Below are 24919 nucleotides of genomic sequence, written 5' to 3'. Positions count from 1 at the left end.
AGTACAGGTGGCTCCCCAGTATCCATGGGTAACTGGTCCCAGGACCCTCTGCAGACAGGGACATCTACAGCTGCTCACCTCCCTTGTATGGGCTGGACAGGGACCCCACACCCATTCTCCTCTGTAACGTCATTCCATCTCTAGCTTACTCCTAACAGAACGGTTCTTGATAAAATTCATGGAAGATGGGTATTCTGAAGAAACCTTGTGGTATGCAGAAAATTTTGCTCCAGATAAACTTCTGATTAGTTCCATGTTTTACCACTTTTCCAGGTACCCTTGTCCAGTGTGAATCCTATGTGAATAGTTGTCATGCTATATTGCTTAGGGACTAGTGAAAAGAGTCCGCACGTGTCCAGTGGTTGACACTGCGGCCAGCTGAACGGTCTCCCTGCGGAAAGAGGGGGCTGACTATGCTTTGTGTCTTACACGCTAGTTTGGGCATCTTTGATCTCTCAAAACAAAATCTGTCTGCCGTTCTTTCTGGGTGGATGATCTGAGCCTTCGTTCCCATCAGTTCCCTCTCCTGGGAGATTTGTGACACTACTTTGTGACAACAGCAGCTTCCCCGCCAAATCATCCTTCAGTCATTTTTATAAAGGCATTTCAAAGAGATCAGAGCTTTTTGATTCTACAAGGTAACTTTCAGAATGAAAAGATAAGTTTATTTTGGAGCAAAGCAAATTCTGAAATCCATGTATAGTTTCTCCATGAATTTTTTTGAAGATAAACTCCCCCCCCCCAATTAAATGGATGGATCGCAAAATATTTTTGCACCAAAATAAATACCTGTTAACTATGTTTCCCACAAACTTGTTGTGGCATCTAGGGAGTAAGCCAGCAGATAGAAAAATCCGTCCATCTGCCTTTCAAATCAATTAAAAATTCTGTAGCAGAGCAGTCTTCCTCCTGAATAGCAGCTCTTAGAGGACAAAGGCAGCAGACAGACGACTCCCTTGCAGGGGTAAACTGAGAGTCACTGTTAGGTGGAGGGGGGAGCAAGACTCAGGGCTAAGTCAGAGTAAACAAGCCACAGGCAGGTACCTTCTCAGAGTGCTTGAACTGCCTCCAGAAGCTGTCATACATTCTTTTGGTAACCTTTTCAGGAGTGCAAACAACAGTTTTGATATAAACTTTAAAGCTACGATCCAAAAGCTGGTTAATTTCACCATAGTCATAGTCGTCATATCTGTAAAAGACAAATTTTAAAGAACAGGGTTTTCACTGTCTTCTGGTGTATTGTCTGTTTTCTTCCAGTCAGAGTATATGTGTTAGAGCAAAGGCTGTTTCTTTGTCCTTCTCTGTGTAGGCAGTGGTTGCCAACAAGGACACAGCTTGCCAGTGTTTAAGTAGGGGTGGACAGTGAGTGGGAAGGGATCAGCAGCAGAGTGCTTAGGAGGGGAGCAGAAGACTGGGAAGCGCCTGAACAAACCACTGCTCAAGGCTGACAAGCTGGCCACCTTGGTAGTAGTGTGTATTCACAGTCATGTGCTAGCACCCACACGGTGATGAACAGATTCTGAAAATAGAGCTTAGGATTATTGCTGTAAGAAATTAGCAAATTATTTATTGCTTTGATAATTGCCTACTATAAAGAGTTGGTCAATTCATTGTTTTCAGGAGTTTCTGGGGTCAGAGGAGGAAACATTCTCGGGCAGGGCGTGCTGGCCTGTGCTTGAGCTCGATGTCTACACTCAGGAGTGGCTGACCTGCTTTAAGCCAGATCCCTCACTGGGTTGCCTATGGAATTTTTCAGTGGAAAAGGGGGGTGAGGGAGGTCCTTGCACAGCTGGCCCTACAACCATTCTGGGGACTGAGAAGTCCTGCCTTTGATGATGGAAATCAATTTCCAATTGGTCCAATGTGCTTGAAGTGCTGCAGCAGTTTAGAGTGGGTTAAATGGAGTTTGTAGAGTTTGGCCAGAGTCACTGATGAAATGAACAGCAAGAACAGCTTGCATTTTTGCAGCAAAGAAAACTGAACAGAAAGCAGTGCAGCATGGAGCTCGTGTACACAAGAGAAAGGAATCCTGCTGTATTTCTTAGGTAACATGTGGCTGAACACCTACCAGGGCAGACGTGAGGCACTGCACTGGAGTGGGAGAGCGGAGGGGATGTGGGCACACCACTCAACATGCAGTCTCAGACCTGGTGTGGACAATCTTTGCTGGGCTGCTGGCCTAGAGATGGCGACCGTTTAACTCTTGTCACTATCCCTAACACTCTGTGCTGCCTAGCCAGGAGACAAAAACAACGCAGCTGCAGTTGAGTGGTTCTGTTAAGCCTAAGAAACAAAAAATAAGTTCCTGGGGAAGGGGTGGACGTGGGTTTCTGTTGAAGAGTGTGCTATACATGCCTAGAGAAGAGTAGCTCTTTGTAAACATAAGGAAACAGACTAACCTTATTCCAAACATGCAGTGAATATAGTTCCAAATAGCCCGTCTGAGCATTGAGGTATCGACATCTTTGTGCATTGCCATTGTGTTGTAAGTAAGATTGTAAGCGATGTGAAATTTTTCATCAATCAACTGTCCCACGTCAGGATAAAGGCGATTTACCAGAGAATACCCGTGGTCTTCCCAGCAATAGTCCTGAACACAGGTGACAGAACAAATGGGAGTAAGCAGAAGGTGCCAGGTACAGTCAGCCCTGCAGAACGAAGCTTCCCTAGTTCCCACCTTCCCATGCAATCCTGTCCACATACAGCAACACAGGGAAGATTATGTAGTTACAAAAAGCTGAAAAACCAGAGGGGGCCCTCTCAAACCCAGTGTACTGACTTTACAGAATCAGCTGCCAGCAGAGCTCCATCGCAAGAGTCCTCTTTTCTTTTCCCATTCCTAGAGCCAAATGGCCCTCAAATTTTGTGAATCTCTAGTTCAACCCATCCATTGCTTATTCCTTCTTGTCTGACTTTGACCCTTTTTCAGTGAGTCTCCTCTTGCATAAAATCTCCTCACCTGTTTTCACCTCAAAGAAAATGTAGTAGATTCTGACATTACTCTCATACTTAATTTCTTAAAATATCAATGGCACTGTTAAAATCTACAAAAAGACACCTGGCATTAAGGCATGCCTGACTGATGTCAAACTCCTTTAGCACTACTAGGGCAGTGGGGTTCCCTGAATTTCTCAGGAGCCCTGCTACTCTCTTTCTCATCCCTCTTCTCACTCTATTCCTCATCCTAAATTCAGTCATTGCCTATATTCTCCTTTGCTTATAATGCCCTGGGTTTCTGACCATTCAAACCCCAACCTTCCTCTGTAAAATTTCTGACCTGTACTATCTCTTCAATTTCTAATCTACTGGATTTCATCAGCACAGTTAAACTATCAAGGACAAATATTCCATAACACCCTTGTGCCTAAGTTTTATCCCTATTAAATAGCATCTTAGCTACTTAAACCGAATGTGATAGTTCTCAAATGTTGTAATTCTGGAAAAATGCTTATTTAAATTGGTCTCTAGCAATATTTACCTAAAAATATGTAGGTAAAAATTCCTGAAGGCATATATTCAAACTACAGTATGATTCTAATGATAGACTGGAAGTAGTCTTACAAAACTGGGGCACAGAGACTAGATAAATATTTGCTAATTAACTGATGGGTCACAATCAGTATTCTGCAACTAGAGGGCACAGCAACTGCTATCCGTGAGATACTTCCTGCAAGGCAGCACAGCCCAAGTCTGGATGGTTCTTCCTTGAAGTTCAGTGGGGCCACTTTTAATCAGTCATGCTTATACAAAGACTTGTAGCTCTACCTGGACCCGAAATGTTGGAACGTGCATCCCATGTCGTGAGAAATCCTTATAGCCATAACTGGTGTCCTCAAAGTGACGAGACACATCTCTTGCTGGTGTAACTTCTTCATCATCTGCAATGATAATCAGCCCATTGAAAGCTTTTCCATAACGATGCTAATTAAAATCTATCTTGCCCATAACAAGTATAAACAGGATGAGCCCTTCTCTGACACTGAGGAACCAATATTGGCCAAAACAGTCTGGAAAGTATAGAAAGAAATAGCTCACTTGTCAGTCAACAGTGTACTGAGAGGAGAGGCACTGTTATTAAATCAACACTGAGAGCCCCCACTGCGTCCCAGCTGTGACAGATGTTCAGAAGTAGGAACACCTTAATGGTTAATCCTACTAAGATCAGCTGTGCTTTAAACCCGGACGTGTGATGCTGTTTCCTTGAATGTTCATGCTACATGATGCACAATAAGATCACAGAAAGCGGCCCTGTGAGGAAGGTAACCTCTTGACGGTGCTTGCTGCACTGCCCCCGTGCCCTTCTGGACCGTCGTCATGTTTAGGAGCTGAGAAGATTGTTCTCGTAAAGACAGCATTATGCCTGACTTCAGATGTTCAGGCATAGACAGAAACAAAAACTTTTCCTCAAGGGAAGAACAAGCTCACTCCCAACTTCTATAGAGAAGCCTAACGTGGCTTGGGGGAAAATGGTGCTTTTAACAGTTACACTTTTTGCTTCTATTATTGTTAAAATATATTTGGAGATAATTTATGAACTTTTTTTTTCTTCCTAAAAAATCTTGTAGCCTATATACAGATAAAGGTTTTAAAGAATTCAGGTCACTGGTAACTTAATAGTTTTTTCAGGATCATAGAATTTTAAAGCTGGATGCCATCTAGGGGCTTTATGAACTGATTTTCTTCATATTAAAGGAAAGTATGAACACTGACATTTTTACATGAGTTACTCATTTCAGAAGCTTATTAGATTGAGTTTTTTAGCACCAGAACCAAAATCCTGTTGGCTATGTAATGGCTGCTGTTACCTGAAGAGAAGACAAACATGCTCTCTCTTTTTTCTATTTCGAAACGTGAGGCCATCTCTTCTTGGCTTGCTTCTTCTTCATCACGACATTCCTGTAACTGCTTCATCTTTTCCATGAGGGCTTCAACTTCAAAGAAGGAATCACTTACCTAAAAAGAAAACACCATGTTATAGGTGGCAGACACAGGTTGAAACTGATGGGTATATTATCAAGTCTGGCTCATAGAAATTATCTTACAAAATGGAGAAAACATTTTCTTATAATTAAAAAACTTGATTTTTCTCTATTTGAAAAGCAAGATCAGAAACAGGCACAGATCTGGTATTTGGAGGTTCACTGCCCAAATGTCCACCAACAGTCAGGGCTGGGCCAGGCAGAAGCCAGGAACCCGAAGACTTGGACTACCACCTACTGCCTCCTGGAGTCCACATTAGCAGGAAGCTGGCTGGGACACACACCAAGCACTGCAACAGAAAATGGGGCACCCCACATGGGAGCTTTACAACTGTGCCACATGTCTGATTTTCATGTATGTGAATTAAAAAATAACAATTTAACTTGCCTGGGGCCTGCATTGTGATGTGGGTAAAGCCACTGCCCACAACATTGACATCCCACATGAGCACCACTCTGTGTCCCAGATCCTCCACTTCTGAGCCAGCTCTCTGCAGAGGATGGCCTGCATGCTTGGACAACTGCCACCCACATGGGAAACTCAGAGGACACTTGAGGCTTCTGGCTTCAGCCTGAACTAGTGCTGACCACTGCAGCCAACTGAAGAGTGAGCGAGCATCTGGAAGCTCACTCTTTCTCTTTGAAATAAATAATTCATTAAAAGATTTATTTTTACTGCAGATATATATATATATATATATATATATATATATATATATATATATGCAATGGCCAGAGCTGCTCGAGCCTCTTCCGGGTCTCCCACACTGGTGCAGAGTCCCAAGGCTTTGGGCCATCCTCGACTGCTTTTCCATGCCACAAGCAGGGAGCTGGATGAGAAGCAGGGCTGCCGGGATTAGAACTGGTGCCCAAATGGGATCCTGGCATGTTCAAGGCAAGAACTTTAGCCCCAAGCTATTGCGCCAGGTCCCAAATAAATTAAAAATTTTTTAAAGTCAATTTCTACTTACTCAGTTAAATATACCAAGTGTTAGGTGACAGTATGCCCAGTGAGTGCATTAGTTCCAAGGACATACTGTCACTTATGTCCAATATCTTTAAAATAGTAATCTGTTTTACTTATATAATTGAAAATGAAGCATATTCTTATATGGCTAGGGCTGGCCACTTGACTTCTGGAAATGAGGCAGCTGTCACTTCCTGGGATGAGTATGGAAGGGGTTCAATACATGAGAGGACTGGGTCTAGGTAGCTTGAAGGACAATGACACTGGTGGTACATAGAGCGCAGTGCTCTATGATCAAGGCTAGAAACATTATTTTTGTCTAATTTCATCTTGCAAATGCTACTTATTTAGCACCTGATAAATGCCAAATGCCGAACAAGATATTTTGCCTTAGAAATGTTTCTTTTGAATCTACAGTAACTTTGCGTGTCACATTTAGATGTGAAAGAACTGAGGCTGAGAGAGGTTCAAGGACTTGCCCGAAATCAAGCGTTAAAGCCCAGGGCAACTCAACTTGCCTGACTCAGCTTCACAAGAATTAATACAGCTGAGGAAACATCTGCAAAGTGTTCAGATGATGCGATGCTAGTTCTGTGTCTTCTCTTTTGCAGTATAAAATAAAACCCTGCTTCACACTTAAGCCAAAGAATGCCGAGGGAATTTAGATCCACTGCATATAGGAACTGAAATTTGCTTATGGACTATTCAACTGGTTCTGTTTTAAAGGAACAACAAAAACGTAAGGACATATAAAAAAAAGCCAGAAGGGAGAAGGAGTAAGGGTGAAAGCATTTTAACAAATTTACCTACACTGATACTACCTTGTATATTTATGCAAAGTTCAACAGGAAAAAATTTAAAAGGGAAAAACTTTCCAGATAGAAGTTGATTAAATCTTCTAAAATAGGAACAACCGAGAAGCCTGCCTTTCTCATTTGTGCAAAAGGGAAGAAATGGGATGTGACTGGCATCCCAAAGATGCTACCACTGCCAGGTCACACTGTTTGCTGCCTGTTTCCCGCCAGGGCATTGGAGTCACCAGTCACTTTGTAGCTGGCGCGGGTAGGTTCATGCTGTTGGCTCCTGATCCCAAATTATTTGTGTGTAATCTTCTGGGGGTGGGGAAATCTCATAATTTTGTCTATTTCATAGCAACTAGTGATAGGCTTTCATCTTAATAAATATGCAGAGGGGCGGAGTGTCTCCATGGACTTAGTAGGGTGGATTTTTAAGAAGCCGAAGGAAGAAATATCACAATGATTATTGTAATCAGTCTCATAACAAATAATACTTACCGAAACATTTCCTGCTGAGTTGACCTGCATCTCGTCCACACTGTGATTGCCATTTGTAATGTCACAGATGCAGTAGTTACCCAGAGAAGGAGGTCTGAATGTGTGGCCACCGTCACAGTGAATTTCTGGACTGATTCCACAGCCGAATGTGAACGAGGCAAGAGAATGGTAGTGTGTGAGCAGAACCACTGCGTGGACCAGTTCCGCAAGGGACCAGCTGTGCTCCTCAGCTTTTAAGAGTCCCTTAAGAAGACAGAAAAAAGGTTTTTTCATACTGGTGTGGTAAAAGTATAGAGTTCATCTTAGCTGATCAATCAAAGATAGGATTCATGACCATACAAAGCCTAGCGTAAAATTACAATTCAAAACAAGTAGACCCTGTAATTTGCTAATTTAGATAAATATACTCATGAACAGAGCTTAACATGTTAATGTAACACATTATTTTGATTTTTCTGAAATTCTGGCTTAATTTATAAATGTCCTGGAATAATTTTGGTTAAGAGCAACTGCTGCATTTTAGTTTACTGGATAATGATGGAATGCCCTTGTTAGTTTAAATTCTCAAACCAAATGTAATAAATTTATGTTTTAAAAACAGGCTACCATGTGAGTGCCATGCTTGGTTTATTATTGGGCTTTCCTAAGGAATTTCTGTCATGTGCCTTGAACATTTTCACTCAATATTCCCAAGTCACCAAATTAAAAGTTAAACATACAAGTGATTTTGAAAAACAGAATTTGTGTATCTTCTTCATTATCCATTTTATTATTTTATTTTCCTTGCCTGAAAATATTAAGACACTGTATTAATCATATTCAAATTGTATAGCTTCATAATTATGTAACAATCTCTTAGAAAGTTTTCTAAGAAAGGTAAGACCAAAAAAGATGTGTTTTCAGGAATTTCTACTGCATGGTAGACACTTCAGAGAATATGAGTCCACTGTTTGCTGACTCTTTAAATAGAGGGAACTAGTTTAAGATGGCATTTTAAAAATGAAGATGCACCACAGTGAGATGCCACTGCACACTTCTTAGAAGGGCTTTAAAATCCAAAACACCTGACTCCAATGCTGGCAAAGATCTGGAATAACAGGAGTGCAAACTGGTAAAGCTACTTTGGAAGACAGTTTCATAGTTTCTTCCAAAGCTAAAAACAGCCCTCCCATGTGATCCAGCGGTCACATTCTTATTTATCCAAATAAACATAAAGGCCTGCCTACAGATGGATAAGCAGCTTTATTCATAACTGCCCCAAACTGGCAGTAACCAAGATGTTCTTTAATGGGTGAATGGGTAAACAAACTGCCACATATCCACCTCTTGGAGTGGTTTTTAGAGATAAGTGAGTTGTCAAGTCCCACAAAGTTGCCAGGCAGGGGTGGGGGTGGACTTTAAATGCATAGTGCTAAATGAAAGAGGCCAATCTGAAAAGGCTGCACACTATCCATCTACCTAAATGACATTCTGGAAAAAGAAAATTATTGTGGAAGACAATCAAAAGGTAAGCTGTTAAAGGGTTTCAGGAGGAAGGAAAGAGGGCTGAATTGGTGGAGTAGGAGGCACTGATAGGCAATGACTATGAAGTAATTTGTACAACACTATGCACCTGCCAGAACTCAAAGACCTGTACAAGGTGGAGTAAACTCTAGGGGGAACCATGGGCTCCTGGTAATCATAAACTGTCAGCACTCCTTCATCTCCTATAACAGATCCACCACACTAACCCTGCATGGTAATAATAGAAAATATGTGTCTGTAGAAGGTACCTTCTGTACACCCAAAACTGCTCTTAAGAAAGTCTATAAAAAGTGGCTTTTGAAAATGACAGCTGAGACACATTACTTCAGTACTTACCTCAATGTGTTCTTTGGTAATAAGCCAAGGTCTGTGGGCTAAAACTTTGTTGAGTTCTCCCAAGTTCTGCAGTTTGGGAGGAGCATTCTCTAAGCCATTGAGCCACTTGGGGTCTCCGCCGACGTGCAGGAAGTCACTCACATGCAGGTTCACCAGGTAGGAGCACCGATGTCTTGCTGCAGCCTTAAGAGAAAGCAAAGATCGTGAGGCTTTGTAACAGCAAAATCCCAAACAGTACAGATATTTCCTTCTGTAAGTGTGCAAAACAGCTCACTGTGTTGTCAGTTATGTTTTCAGATTTTCTATAAACTGCATAAATGCTGTTTTTAGGTTAGCATTTAAAAAAAAAACACCTCAGAGAGTAGTTCAGAAATATCCCAAGAACAAAGTATCTAATCAAAAGTATTTGAGGGCCCAGCAGCATGGCCTAGCAGCTAAAGTCCTCATCTTGAAAGCCCTGGGATCCCATATGGACGCTGGTTTTAATCCCGGCAGCTCCACTTCCCATCCAGCTCCCTGCTTGTGGCCTGGGAAAGCAGTCGAGGACGGCCCAATGCATTGGGACACTGCACCCGCGTGGGAGACCCGGAGGAGGTTCCAGGTTCCCGGCTTTGGATCGGCGCGCATCGGCCCGTTGCGGCTCACTTGGGGAGTGAATCATCGGATGGAAGATCTTTCTCTCTGTTTCTCCTCCTCTCTGTATATCTGGCTGTAATAAAATGAGTAAATCTTTTTTAAAAAAAAAAAGTATTTGAACTTTAGAAATTTTCACCTATATTCCACCTTTCAGAATCTCACATCAAGAGACTTCAATTAAAATATTATTTACAGATCAGATAGGTTTATCACCACTTTTTGTCAGTATAAACTATGTACAGTAATAAAACAGGCCTTTCATTCTATTGTATCTTCTTAATAGCCAGTCTTTCAGAACATTATAAATGTTTTTCTGTTACTTTAGAAAGTAAACTTAAACAACAGAAACTAACAGGAATCCCAACACAAGTAGGAATATGAGTATTTATTCCTGTGGTTAAGTACTAGCTATATCTTAGACCAATAAAAGCTGAAATGATTTTCAGTGAGTTTACAAACCATTATTCCGATGTAGTGCCGATAATGGAGGGGTAGTGGGCCATCCATCTGCAGTAGATAGTGTTGAGTTTTTAAGAAACTTTCTAAATATTGTGGGTGGAAAACCATCACTAACGTGATGTTATCCAAACGACCCAAAGCGGCAAAGGAATCTGCAAATAAAGCATGCATCTGTGCGTCTTCACTCCCCACTTGGAGAATCTGTATAAAAGAGAAAAACCACGGTCATATAAGTTGCGAGTTTTAAAGAAAGAAAACAGGTGTGGACTTAATCCTAAGCATCATTCAGAAGCAGATTAAATTTGGTTTAAGAGAGCAAGGTTAACATTTACACTCAACTGGTAGCAAGATTAAAAAAAAAAAACAGGTTATCACATACTAAGTATTATACAGTAGTGTCTAAACAACAGAGGTTGAACTTAAACACCACTTAGATATTTGGCTGGAATCCAGATAGAGAAGCAGATTTAGACTGTCAAAATTGCAGAGTTTGCACAGACAACTAAAGGCTATCCTTACACTACCTACTTCATTCAAGTGAGGCAGAACCCAAACTACTCAGCAGTCATTTTGAAAATCAGAGCAGAGCTGCTTTTACATATACAGAATTACAAATGGGATTCAGTGTGTGTAACAACCTATGGAGATGGTCGAGGCTAAGTATCTCAGTTTACTGGCGAGTCTAAATGACATCCAAATGTAAGTGGATGGTGTATTATTGGTTGAAACAGACTTAGATTTACTTAATGGAACATGGGTGTCAAAGAAGCACCGTGAAATACTAGAAATCAACACAAGTCCAGCAGCTTTCCAACCGTGTAGCTTCACTGCCAGAAAGTGATTAACTGTGATCTGCTCTGTGTGAAACATGTTGTTGATCAACAGCTGCTCTCATGCCAAGATGTGGGTCATGAACATTTTTCCTTAAAAGCATACAGTTCACTCTGTACTTTACAAACAACATACCTCCTTTTCTGGGATGAATCGGCTTGGTCCGTGTTCTAGTGGTCGAGGAATTCTGATTCCAAGTTCCTAGAAAAGAAAAGTACACCATCGTAAGTCTCCAGCAGTAAACAACAAGAACTCTGAGAGTACAGGAACGGGAGGAAAAAACAACCAGTTACACAGAGACAGGCTTGTTTTGGTGGTTTGTTTTCATGGCCATATATACATACCACTCTTCTATTTGCATCACAGAGCTAAGAACAGCTTAGAACACAACTGACTTAAAACAATGAACCCTGTTTCACTAAAACCAGAGTTTTGCATAAAGTACTTGGCAGAAAGTCTAGAACAGAAAGTTCAGCACACAGCAGCCAACCCTGTGGGTTGTCAGAGAGACAAAATAAGACTAATGTGTTTGTACATCCCAAACTCAGCCAAATACCAAACCCTGTGCGTCTTGAGGAACTGAAGAGGCAGCATCTCCACTTCGCTGCCTTGACCTGGAAGAAGGCTAATCACTATGACAGCCATAGGAAGGCCTCATAGAAAGGAGGCCTCAGTAACTGCTTAAGTTGACAAAAGAGAATGTATCACATGGCCTATGTCCCTGATTTGTAGAATAATTTCAGAGATAACTCATTCCATTTTCAAATTTGCCATCAATTAAGCTTTGTATGTATGGGACGCCATCAACTTTGTTTATATTTTAGAAAAGCTTAAGTACTTCAGAGTAATGGTTTCAAGCCTTTAATGGCTGTCTACAACACTGTACTTCATGCTGTCAATGCAGTGTGGTCAACAAAAACTGGATAAATGGGGTTCCTGCCAATACACTTCCTGTATGGTGTGCTATGGAAATATACATATGTAACACACATATAATTCACCTCTCCCTACTTTTTAAAATTTATATCCTATTCATCTTGCTTTTTTAGTAAGTTAACACAAGTAAAAAACAAACTTATATAATTACATAAAATATTACTTCTATTTTTCCCCTACTGTTCACAAAGGTTCTTCATGATATAAACCAGATGCCTTCCTTGTAAAGAAAAAAGGGAAAGAGTAACAGAAAAATACATGTTGCAATAGTTCAGGAAATCTGGTCCAAGCGAATGAAAACTTTTTGAAAACAAAATGGAGTTTTAAAAATTAGGCAGGAACCCGCGTGGGAGACCCGGAAGAGGTTCCTGGCTCACTTGGGGAGTGAAACATCGGATGGAAGATCTTCCTCTCTGTCTCTCCTCCTCTCTGTATATCCGGCTTTCCAATAATAATAAAATCTTTAAAAATAAAAAAATAAACATAAAAAAAATAAAAATTAGGCAGGACAAAATTTGAGAGAATCTTCATTAGTAGAAGCCAAGATTCAGGCTCAAAGGTGGCTACGGTTGCCAAATGCATGCATGAAAGAATAAATCATTCAGCTTATCTTACACTGTAGATTAGATTTACTCTGGTTATTCCATATTTATACAGAAGACAGTAATGTTTTAGTGTTATATTCTTCATCAGAGGAGGCAATTAATTCACTAGTCTGGCCATGGATGTGTCATGATTTTGATATCCAATAATAATATCGCTGCCAAAGAAATCATTTACATAAAATGATGCCCTTCAAATTGCTGAATAAAAATAAAAATAAATTACCTGAAAGAAGATAAAGGGGAAAGAGACTGTTATTGATTTCCCATCTGCAGGTTCACCCCCCAGCTTCCTGCAACAGCCATGGTCAGGCCAGGCAGAAGCCAGGAACTCAATCTGTCTCCATCATGGGTGCCAGAGCCCCAGCTACGTGAGTTCTCACCTACCTGCTACCTCCCAGGGTGCACATCAGCAGGAAGCAGAGCCAGGACTCAAGCCCTGGTACTCCAATGGGATGGGGGCACCTTAACCTAAACTCTAAGCCAAATGCTGCCCCCTACATACATTTAAAAAAATTATGTATTTGGAATTCAGAGTTAGAGAGGGGGGAAAGAGTGAGATTGAGACAGTGAGAGAGAACCAGAGGGAGAGCTGGCGGGGTGGGGCGGGGTGGGGCGGGGTGGAGAGGTGGGTAGAGCGTGCTTCCATCAATTGGCTCATTCAATGATGGTACCAATGGCCAAGACTGAATCAAGCAAAAGACAGGGGGGGCTGCTTCTTCTGGGTCTCCCAAGTGAGTGCAAGGGCTCAACCACTTAGGAGCCATCTTCCACTGCTTTTCCCAGGTCATCAGCAGGGAGCTGGACTGGAAATGGAGTAGCCAGGACAGGAACCAGTACCCATATGAAATGTCAGCAGGCAACAATACCTGCTACACCACAGTGCAGCCCCTCCTATATACATTTTGACCATAGTATATGGCAAAACTGACTAACAACATTTATCCCATCTCATTTCTTTAATCTTTGAAAACACTGTTTTAAAAGATTGTCACTCAGTTCTATAACTAAGGGTCACTACACTTGGCACTTCAGTATGACACTGTTTTCTTTCTAACAGGACAGAACTGGATGTGATGTAGGGACAATTGGAGAGCCACTCAGAACAAAGTAAATTTGGAGGCCTAAATCATACTTTACTCAAACATGCAAAAAGCCAAAAACCACACACACACAAACAAAAAACCCTACATTACTAGGAGAAAACACTCACTGAATGGGATAGACCTAAGGAATGCCAGAAAGCTCAGAAGGAATAAATTATAAGGTCAATAAATTTGATGACTTAAAAATAAACATAGGCCCAGTGCAATAGTCTAGGGCCTAAATTGTACCCCTGCATGAGCTGGTTCAAGTCCCACCTGCTCCACTTCCTACCCAGCCCCCTGCTTGTGGCCTGGGAGGACAGTGGAGGATGACCCAAAGCCTTGGGACCCTATACCTGCACGGGAGACCTGGAAGACGCTCCAGGCTCCTGGCTTCAGATCAGGTTAGCTCCAGCCTTTGCAGCCACTTAGGGAGTGAACCAGCAGAAGGAAGATCTTTAATCTCCTTCTCTTTGTAAATCTGACTTTCCAATAAAAACAAATCTTAAGAAAAAAAAGGCAATACAAATAACATGAAAAATCTTCTGACACTTTTAAGTAAACAATTTCACATTAACTATATTGAGGTAATATTTTCTCCAAGAAGATTGCTTAAAAGCAAAATGTTTGACATCAGGCTTTGTTGGGAATGGGTGGAGAAATATTCACTAACTGTTTACACACCACTGAAGGAAGTGTCTAACGTGTGAGCGGGAAGAAAACATCAAGAGTCTGAGTGTTAGTTATGGGACCAGCACTGTGGTATAGCAGGTAGGGCTGCCACCTGGGATGCTGGGGTCCCACAAGTCCCCTTGTCTGTATCCCTGCTGTTCCACTTCTAAGCTAGGTTCCCGTTAATGCCCCTAGGGGAAACAGTGGAAAGTATTTGAACCTTTTCCACCCACATGATTCCTGCTTGGCACAGCTCTGGACACTGCAGTCATTTGGATGATCAGTAGTTTGAGGCTCTCTATGGCTGAGTGATGTTTTATAAAGGGGTTGAATTGTGTTTTTCCCCCTACACCAAATACACTTTACGCAGCAAACTTCTATGTAACAACAGTTTTAGAATTCCAAGAAAGTGGTTATAAGGACTTCAAAAGCTGAATATACTGCATATATAAATGAGCTATACTTACGTACAGATTTAACAAGGGCCTTTTCCAAGGACTCTGAGTAATCCTCCAGTCTTTGTAAGATCAGCCCTATGGCCAAGGTGAGTGGCTATGTCGGGAGCACCATCTCCCATCTTCCCTAAGTCTTTCATTGTTACACCTTTCCCCATTCCTTTTAAAACACATCCTTTTTTTAACTATTTTTTGGACTGACATCATTTCATAACAGCCACATCAATCACAGCATGAATAACAACAGCAACAACGTCAACAACAAATTGTTGAAATATGGCTTTTTGTTATTGTTATACTTTTGTTTTCAAAAGATTAATTTTTCTGGCCAAAAGTCTTAATTATTTTAGAGGTAATCTGTGACTACTTTGCCATGTGTGTGTTTTTCCTTTCTTCCTGCGTCTTCCATGAGGAAGATATTCTGACTTTGTAGTCTTATGTTTTTAAAGCAAATAAAGGTGTTTAAAAAAAAAAAAAACACATCCTTTCTTGGGAGTAGCACTATAGTGTAAAGGCACTGCCTGTGATGCCGTGGCTGCTCCATTGCCAGTCTACCTCCCTGCTAGTGCACCTGGGAAGCAGCAGAAGATGGCCCAATTCCTTGGGATCCTGCACCCATGTGGGAGACCCAGGAAATGATCCTGGCTTCTGACTTTGGACGGGCCCAGCTCTGGCTAATGAGGCCATATGGATGGAGAGTGCTCCAGCAGTAACAGAGTTCTTCCTCCCCCCCTCCCTCCTTTTCTGTAAACTTTGTCGTTCACACAATAAATCTTCACACACACAAACACACACACACACACACACACACCCTTTCTGAGTGAGAAGTCCTGAGTCTTAAATAAGGGTAGTCAGGAAAAAGCAGCATTCTTCAGACTCACTGTCTAATACCTCTCAGTATTAAGAGCATATCTGTCTCCCTGATGAGGAGCCCATCTGGAAGGAGAGAGAGGGCCAGGGGCAAGGAACAGCAAGCGAGCATGAGAAAGGAGCCTGACGTTACTGAGCTTAGTGTAGCTCTAACTGAAGCAGCACTACCCTGCTCACATCTCGATTACAGGGGTCAAGTCCCAACTGAACTCAAGAGGTTGTGAGGTGTTTGAGTCATCCTAGAAAAGCAGAAGGGGGAATGCTGGGGTGTGGGAGGAGGAGGAGAGAACAGTAATGGGAAAGATTCAGAGGCAGAAAAAGGGAAGAGGTACTATCCAAAATCAATTCTTCCTCAAGCACAAAGGACTGATGAGAGTTACTGCACTTCTAGACTCAAACACTTTTTTTTTTAATAAACATTCAGGGGCTGGAATGCAAAGATACTGTCTCCTTTTCTTAACTGACACACGGGGACATGATGTTCTACCTAATCTGGTGCCCAGCAGAATACAGGACTAATCTGAGGCGTTCCTGATGAGCTCAGAGATTGCGTCCAAATTCATCCCAGTGCGCACACTGGCAGGAAGTGGAGCACTGACTCCATCCAGCCTCGACACACCACAAATTAACCTCTGGGAAAAGTAAACAGCTGACAATTACCTTCACACTGCCCAAAGGAGCTGGTTACCACTGGAACTTTTATAAAGACTCCTTATCTTGGAAAAAACATTAAAAAATAAAAGCACTTAGGACAATAATGAAATGGTGCATCAAGTATGGCTGGAGAATGAATACAGAGCAGGCTGGGTCAGAGGGTTGTTGTTAGTAAGTGTACAACTGTCAAGAAAATGTGTTAACTTCTAAAATGAAGGGTTCTTATCTGTGACACATGGGCAGTGATGAAACAGCAATAATGTCAGCAATCCCAACGACCTTCTGCACTCCAAATTATTTCCCATCACAGAAGCTGGTATTGTGGTACAGTGGGTTAAATCATTGCTTAGGATGCCCACATCCCATATGAGCATGCCTGGCTGAGTCCCTGCTCACGCACCTAGTGAGCAGTGAATGGGAGCTCAAGGACTTGAGTTCCTGCCACCCTTGTAGGAGACCCATTTGGAGTTCCTGGCTTCTGGCCAGCAGGAGAATAAACCAGAGGGCTGTAGGCCTCTGTCTTCCTTCTCTCTGTAAACAGACCTTTCAAACAAATTCAAATTCCTATTTAGGTTACTTTAGTTATTCCTTTGTCTACTACTGTAAGCAAATTTTGAGCAAATTATGGCCAGTCCAGATTCCAGGAGGCAGAGCTACCAACAGCAAATGGCTTTGGCAAAAAGCAGATGGAGATGTGGATCACAGCACAACCTCACAGGCTGGCTGAAGGTGTGGTTAGAAAAAAAAAAACCGTCATGAGAACTCAAAGTTCTCTCTCCTCAACAGCCCTCTTAGCCATCTTTGAGAGACAGCAACAGGCTCTGCATCACAGTGGGGCTTCAAGTCTTTGATCTCATATCTGCTTCCTCATCTGTGTCTAATCCTAACACATTTATCTTCAGTTCAGTGGGTGTTGCAAGCACCACAGAACTGTATATGTTTTGTATCTCTGTATGAATCAGTGCTTGTGTACTCAAAGTACTGTTCTAATCAGATGGTCCAAGCCTGTTCATGGATCTCTAATATCCTGAAGAGAATGGAGGAATGACATGCCACAAATCAAAACTAAAAGCATATTGACTTATGGTGTCCATATACCTGCAAAACTGGCTGAAAAGCAAAAATAAGCAAACCACTTAAATTATGTCATTTTCCCCACAGCACTTATTCTAGATGCCTAACATTGCTGAATCACAATATTAATCTTTTAAAAAAATTTTAATACAAAAGCTGTTTTGAAACACATTCCAACAAAGTAAAGATACACTGTGCAAAAAGTCTTAAGTTCCCCCTAACACTTTCCAGTCCCTGAGCAAATCATTCCCATAGTTTGGTGTTAGCCTTTTGACATTCAAATACTTTAAGTAGAAATAAAGAGATCTAGAAGTGTTGCAAAGTATCCCTAGTGTGAGTATATACTAGTACTTCTCTAAAATGGCCATTGACACTGCTAGATTTAGATAGGACCTTCAGGTGGTTTTTTTTTGGGGGGGGGTCTTTGAAATGTACTTCAGAAAAAAGAACAAAACCCACTGATTTCAAAGGACTGCATTTGTAAGGGTGACACAGACTATGAGTTCCATTCCTGGAAAGAGTTTCACTTAAAAGCATTATGGAAGCTTGCTCTTTGAAAGAATTGTGTGAATTCTTTTGTAAGTGAATGGTTTTCCTGTAAACCACTACTTGCCAAGTTATCCTGGTGCATGCTGCAAGTATTAAAAATGAAACATAACTATACACAAAGCTTCCTGGTTTCCTGAACAACTGTCCCCGCCCCCACTCCACCCCAGGCACCGGAATGCACAGGCAAGCTAACATGTCTCTCTTATCTTCCAGTTTACATGGCTATATTTAGCAATTCTGGATCTAGGCAAGAAACAGAATTCTGCACACCAACATCACCCAAAATAACACATCTATTCAGGCAGGCTCATTTCTACTCAAAATGAGAAAAGATCTGTGCACACAGAAGCACTAATTCAACATTTTGCCGCTGTTGGATCTCTTAGGTAATGCAGTTCTCAAAGCAACCTCACCCGGGATGTTTAAAGGCTGTTATGTTACCCGTAAACAAGGAGCATGTAACCATCCACCCAAGTCAAAATCTGCAAAACCTATCTGCTGCTCTACTCTTCATGAGCTCCATTTAAGTGTGCAAAAATATACATTGATAAGACTCCATTTACCAACTAACAAGCACAAGTAACCACCGAACCAGTCATTTTAGCAAGCAAAGCTACAGAGTATCAGGTATAATTGATATCTTTAGATTTCCCGATCCAAGGCAGCAATTCGGAACAGCGTTTTGATTTGCACTCCAATTTTAATCCCGACGCCTCGACTTTGCTCCTGTATCATCCTTGGAGACAAAGCGTTTCAAAGGTTCACATTCTATATAAAGATGCACTATCAACTCCCAAGTGGCGCCCTGTTTGCAACCCACCCGGAAAAACGCAAAATGTCACAATTCATCCGCTCTCTTCTAAGGCCGATCCCGACGCCAAAGCGGGGAAACGAGGTGCACACCGCCACTGGGCTCGCAGAACGCGTTTATTCCGAGCAACATCGTCTCTTAACGCACTCACAGACCAATTCCCCCAGTTTGGAAGCGGGAGGCGAAGGGCCGGGCCGTCGGTGCCGAGGCGGCCAGGGCAGGAGCCACAGGCAGCCTTTCTCAGCTGCAGCGCGCTGCTGGTCCGGGCTTGTGGAGACTTGCACGGGGGACGACGGTCTTCGCAACCCCGTCGGCCGTCCCTTCTCCTTCTCCGCCGCCCGTCCTCGGCGCGACCGCGGGGAGCGACGCGAATTCGGTTGCAGTCCCAGCACCTGGGCCTGGGGCGCGCACCGGCCCGCCCGCCAGCCCACCAGCCCCTCACCCGGGTACCTCGTCCTGGCTGCGGTCCTTGGCGCACTGTTTGCAGCTCAGCAGCTCCGAGACGGCCAGCGAGGCCGTGTACGCCTCGTTGGCGGCGGTGGCCAGGCGCATGTCGGCGCGGAGACGGCTGCGGGAGCGAAGGGGCAGCGGAGCGCGGGGCGTCCGGCCGCGACTCGGGGCTGCAGCGCCGCGGTCAGCGCGCACGGCGAGGGGGCGGGGCGGCGCCGACAAACAAGCCGCGCGGCCCTGCCCCGCGCCCGTCACTCCGCCGCCCTAGCGGCCGAGCGCGCCAATGCGGGCGGGCGGCGCAGCAGGGCTCCGCCCACTGGGCGCGGAGGGGCGGGTGGTCCGACGCCGCCGAGCGAAAAACAACCTCCAGAGCCCAGCTCCTGGCAAGGAGCTAATTTTCAGGCTCGGTGGGCGGGGAGGGGAGACTGCACCCGGGCTGGCAGGTGCAATAAGCCCTTGGGCTCCAGGGAAGGGCGAATTGACCTCCCGCTCCCGCTGAAGCCAAGCACCTAGAGCCAACAACAACCAGCCTCCGGACTGACCCTTCTCTTTAAATGTCGTCAAACACGGCCGTTTCTCTCCTTCCTTCCCAGCAATACCCAGACCACACTGGATGGGGCTATGGCCTACATTCAATGTAAAGTTTAGTTTTGGCGAGCGATGTCAAAACTATCTCACTCTCTTACAGAGTAAATACGCTTTTCTCAGATCTCTGCCCACGTGTATATTGGAAAGCTTTGTAATTTCTCACATTCCTTCATCAGCCAGCCACCTAGGTTATAAAATCTCTCTCAAATCTGTTACGGACCTTAGAAAACTCTAGATTATAAAAAGGCTCACATAATTGACAATGTTGGATCTAGAACCCAATCTCTCGGTACTGTGTCCATACTACTTCCTAAATAGCTCTACTGGCATCTTTTTCTTAAACACACACCACAATAAACTCAATTACATCTCTCTCTTTTCGCAGTTTGCCCTTATTTTTTCAAAGCTTTCATACTCCGGTGAAAAAAAAATGTTAGAGCTTCCTGAAAGAAGGAAACAGATGAAGCTTAAATCAATAATAACTGACAATGAACCAGGTTCATAAATGAAAATAAGTTTCAGTCTTAGGAGCAGGTTACAGTGTCTCAGAGAAGACTAAGCTACTCTTTTAGTTCTTGAATGGTCACATTTTACACACCCAGCAGGTTAAAAATGGTTACTGATTATCTCCTCCAAGTAAATAAGATAAATGTTACCTGTCCTTACAAACTGTTTTTTAAACACAGCTAGAGCATCCAGTTTTTTGTTTTTTTTGTTTTTACTGGTCAAGAGAAGCAATTAGGGGTTAATGCTAACATAGAAGAAAAGGTATAAACTAGTTTAATCAAATGCCCACTCAGCCATAAACAAATACAGAAACAAACAAAACAAACTCACTTAATCATCCAATTTGGAGTCATAGGTCATGCTCTCCAAGATAAACTGGTTGTAAATTAATAACTTGCAAACATAAGTGCACTGGCTGTATGGGACTATAAGCTATGCATAAACAAAAACTAGACAGAAAATGAAGTGTAAGAAAATAATGACTCTTGTTTCGGGAAGAATTGAACTGTCAATTTATTTTCCAAGGGAGTAACATAGTTCCAGTTGTGTATCACGAATAATATAATTTCAAGTGTCCAGGAATGTAATTCCAGTTGTCTTATTCGTGACATTAAGTATTGATATTTGCGCAATGCAGAATGCTTACCTTTACAGTTCTAATGAGAAGCGAAGGGGACACGGGTCTTCAGCTAACCCGAAGTGGCTTAAAGTGATGAAATGCAAGTTAAAACTGCACACTGCAACACAGGGAAGTGTCTGACACTTGGAGCTTGGTAAGTATTTAAGAAACATTTCAGACATACTGAGATTATAGAAGCAGCTCCAATTAGGATATCCCCTTTCCTAGGAGGCTTTAATCTATTTTTTTAAGACTGCCTTACATAAAAAAGAAATGTAGTTTTAATTTACATTTGAATTCAGTGGTTTACTAAGAACCTTCAAGCCATTAAATGTTGAGATTTCTTTATGGTCACTATAAAGACTGACCTACATACTTCAAAGAGTACTAATTTCTGCTCTCTTGCATATAGTAGTATGTGAATTAGTCACATTATTCTCCAACATAAAAAAGGTTGCTTCCAAATAAATCCAAAGTAAGCAAGAGTTCCAACAAATGTAATAAATGATCTGTAAATATTACTGTGTGGGTTTCACTTCTGGAAATGTTTTGTTATTTTCAGAATTTTGCTTCTTGAGTAGCCACAGTTCTTGGAGGTGCTTCTCTCCATGGCCAGTGGCAGGCACATCCAGGCCCACTGAACGTCTGCTGACATGACAAACACAGCAGTGACGGAGAAGGTCTATGCTTTGGATACAGAGCACAAGTTTTCAGAATAGACAAGCAGCTGTCTCACAAAGCCTGATTTTCCAATACTTTCTTTAAGGAATGACCCAAACTTCTCATCCAAGAAGTAACAGCAATTCTGAAATATTTCCTGGGTTCTGAAAATGTCTTGGCCCACATACTCAGCTAGATTGACAGAAGGTTTACTGTTCCTACACCTGTTATTCCCAGGAATGCACTCCTGTTTTGTTTTTGTTTTGTTTTGTTTTCAGTAATGAGCAGGTGCATATAAGTGAAAAACATAGTACTATCAAATGACTTATCACCAGAGAATTATGAAATCACTATGAAATATTAGGAGAGTCGATAGTTGAAATGGTGGTTCAAGCTAAGCTTCCTAGAAGACATAGCTGAGCTTAAACTCTGAGGATTAGTAAAGAAGCCCTGGTAAGAAACTTCAAATGAAGGTTTGGAAAAGTACAGGCCTAAGCAATGGTCCCAGCCAGATATACAGTGATATGGTTGTTTGGGGGAAGCTGAATAAAGAAGTGCATTGGGCACAGGAGAGTCATGGAATGAGTTTAGGTAAAAACTGAGTAGTAACAGGGAATCTGTTGAAGTTTCATTAAGGAATATCACTTGCATTCTTGCTAGTGGTTGGGAGTTGCTGAAGTTCAGCTTTAAACAATAGGGTGGTACCATATTTGCATATTAGCTAAGGCTTTGAAAAATGACAAGGGGCAAAACTGGAGGTAGGGTGACACATTGGGGACAAACTTATCAAGGCAACAGGTTTGTTGGCACTGAGAGCAATCTGTTCCTTGATGGAGACAAGCATGCCTTCCCTTACCCTGTCTCTGAATCCGAGGAGAAAGATCTCAGGCTACCTGTTCTCCTGGCTAGGTGCCTTTCTCGAATTCACTGGATCTCTAAAATGGACGATCAATTCATGAAAAGCAACAGCCAGATTTTTGGCAGAAAGAATACTAATCAGGCCAAAAGGCATAATAATGCTTTTCTGGATTAAGTTTGTCATTAAGGAGCTAACATGCTACAGATATGCACATTTGTTCATTGGAATTAGTTACATTAGCAATTGTTTTAAAAATACACAGCAAGGGGGGGGGGGTTCAGCTAATAAGCCAAAGGAGTGCTTGATGCAGAGTAAGAATGGGATTGTTAGGGCTCTGTGGTTTAGGGAATCTTGGGGGAGGAGGACGGAAACCAAACCCTTTTGTAATTTGAAACATCTGATTTAAAAATAAATGTTGGCTCATGTGTCTACTTCCAAGTAACAAAATTCCCACTACTAGTCTTAAGTATACTTTTCTATTATATTACTTAATTTTTCTTTTCATTATATACATGGATGTATATAATGATACATCTGTATATCAGAAAGCTAAGGCTGTAACAGTGAGATGAATGGCAATGAGACAAGGGGCCAGATGATAAGAAGGGGAGACATAGCGGGGTGGAGAAAAGGGGAAGAATAATCCCCTATGCAGGTAAAAGACTAAATTAATAACTCTATGTTTTAAAAAAAGTGAAGCAATAGATGCTGGTTGACAGTTACTTCTGCTTACTAATTTTGTCAAGATTTTCCTCCCCCAGCTCATATCTTCCTGTTTTTATATATACAGTTTGTCTGCTAAGCACTTTTTTCCTTTTCAACATCATGTTTGGGGTACGTTAAGATTCTTTTAGCCCTGAACCTTAATTTTATATTGTTCTTGTTTGTTTTCTACTTTTTCCACTTATTCAAGTTAATTTCTAGGTCTATTACTTTAAAGAAGCACAAATGCTGACAAGCCTGTGGTCTCATCTTTCTCTTCTGGCGCTGCTTCTTCTAAAAGTGCATAGTATTTAAATCTTTACACAAGAATTTAGAAATATGGACCATCATGCATGCATACTTTCCAGTAAGCAGTATTCCATACAGTTTGGCTTTAAATTTAAAAGTCACTTTTACTCTGAGAACCAATGTATTCACCAGTGGTCAGATTTTCAGGCTGATAGTATTGTCTACTCACATATCAACCCGTGCCTATCAGAAGTTACACACTTTATGTACATAAAGTAGATAGGACTGTTTTCACTTAGCAAATTTGTGATACAGAAACTTTTAAGGCATGGGTAGCCAGCCCAAGGTTAGAAGATAAATGAAGCCTAGCATTAGAATCTAGGTCTGTCTGAATGCAAAGCAGCAGCCATTTCTGCAGGTTGCTTCCTTGAATGAACATCTGTCTTAAACCATCTGATAACTGTACACTAGCCTAAATTCTTGCTTAAAGGGGCAAAAAGAGAGAACAGAAAGAAAGTGAAATTCATCTCCCTTGCTTATATTCAGGGTGAGATCCGTTTGTTTTTTTTTTTTTTAAAGAGATCATGGAATTAGTGGTCGCAGAGAGCAGCTCTCCTCCATTTCTCCACCTCTGCACTCCTCTCAGGGTCTCTTTCCAGGCCCTTGGTGACCCCATGCTTTTCAAAGCTCCCTCATTGTCTGGATGGAGTCTCTAAGACCTTTTAACTGTTCATAGCATTACCTATTCCTCTTAGAAAAGGTAGTAGGCTTTAGAAATAAAGGCATGTTTCTTGAACTACATCACAGTAGTCATTATAAATGATGCATCTCATATTTACTTGTCCTGTGTTAATAGAAAGCAAACTCCATAAAATCCAGTTCCCAGGACCTGGCACACAACAAACCCTCATAAAAGTTAGGTTTTGAGTGGAACAACTGTGAATGGGTATTTCCATAAAATCAAACAACAGTAAAAACCTTAAGTGAAAGTATAATAATAAATTCCAAGCTTTTCAAGATACAGGCAATTAGAACAAATGTTTTTGGAGGTTGCAGAGTGGGGGGTGGGTATTTGATGCACAGGCAAGCTCCGTGTGGAAATGAGCAAGTCTCAGGGTCACATCTGCTCAACAGCTTCTGCTTTGAGACTCCCCTGATTCTCTGTGGGAATCCATGGCCACGCCCTGACTCAATGTTCCTGTGCCTGCACTTCCAGGATAATAACTGCGCAGGTGCTGGCAATGATATGACTGGATCACTTGGTAAGTCAGGCAGGTGTGTGCAAGTCAGACGCTGCCTATATACAGACCATTGTTTGACAAGATCCATGGAACATTTTGTAATCAAGCACAGCTTTAAATATCCTCGGAGCCATCTAAGGTGAAATAATAGGTAAGAAGGCCTATCTAGATATCAAAACTAAGTGGGAGAATTCATTCAGAAGTATTGTAACTTTTACAGAGCTAACTACTTTTCAGCATCACTGATTTTTAAAATTTTATTTACTTACTTTACAGGCTGAGGCAGTCTCCTCTAGGTGGTTCACTCCA

At 42.0% G+C, this 24919-nt stretch overlaps 1 protein-coding gene across 3 annotated transcripts in view; it reads right to left on the bottom strand.

Annotated features, from left to right (window-relative positions):
- Positions 1-24919, bottom strand: part of SESN1 (sestrin 1) — an 83680-nt gene that overhangs the window by 1245 nt on the left and 57516 nt on the right. The window contains exons 1-9 of one of the 3 annotated variants that reach the window (XM_004580334.3): positions 19186-19384; positions 11163-11228; positions 10197-10397; positions 9102-9284; positions 7242-7484; positions 4806-4953; positions 3766-3878; positions 2400-2590; positions 1045-1189 (exon numbers count right to left, since the gene is read on the bottom strand). In XM_004580334.3, the coding sequence (XP_004580391.2) occupies positions 1045-1189; positions 2400-2590; positions 3766-3878; positions 4806-4953; positions 7242-7484; positions 9102-9284; positions 10197-10397; positions 11163-11228; positions 19186-19287 (1392 nt within the window). In that variant the 5' untranslated portion in view covers positions 19288-19384. Of the gene's footprint in view, positions 1-1044; positions 1190-2399; positions 2591-3765; positions 3879-4805; positions 4954-7241; positions 7485-9101; positions 9285-10196; positions 10398-11162; positions 11229-18886; positions 19014-19185; positions 19385-24919 lie in introns of those variants that run through there. The other 2 variants (XM_058660014.1, XM_004580333.3) reach the window with 2 other exon arrangements.

Source organism: Ochotona princeps, chromosome 1 (assembly GCF_030435755.1).
Source record: "Ochotona princeps isolate mOchPri1 chromosome 1, mOchPri1.hap1, whole genome shotgun sequence".
NCBI lineage: Eukaryota > Metazoa > Chordata > Mammalia > Lagomorpha > Ochotonidae > Ochotona > Ochotona princeps.
Note: the sequence above shows the minus strand (reverse complement) of the source record. Positions and strands in the feature narration are given on the sequence as shown.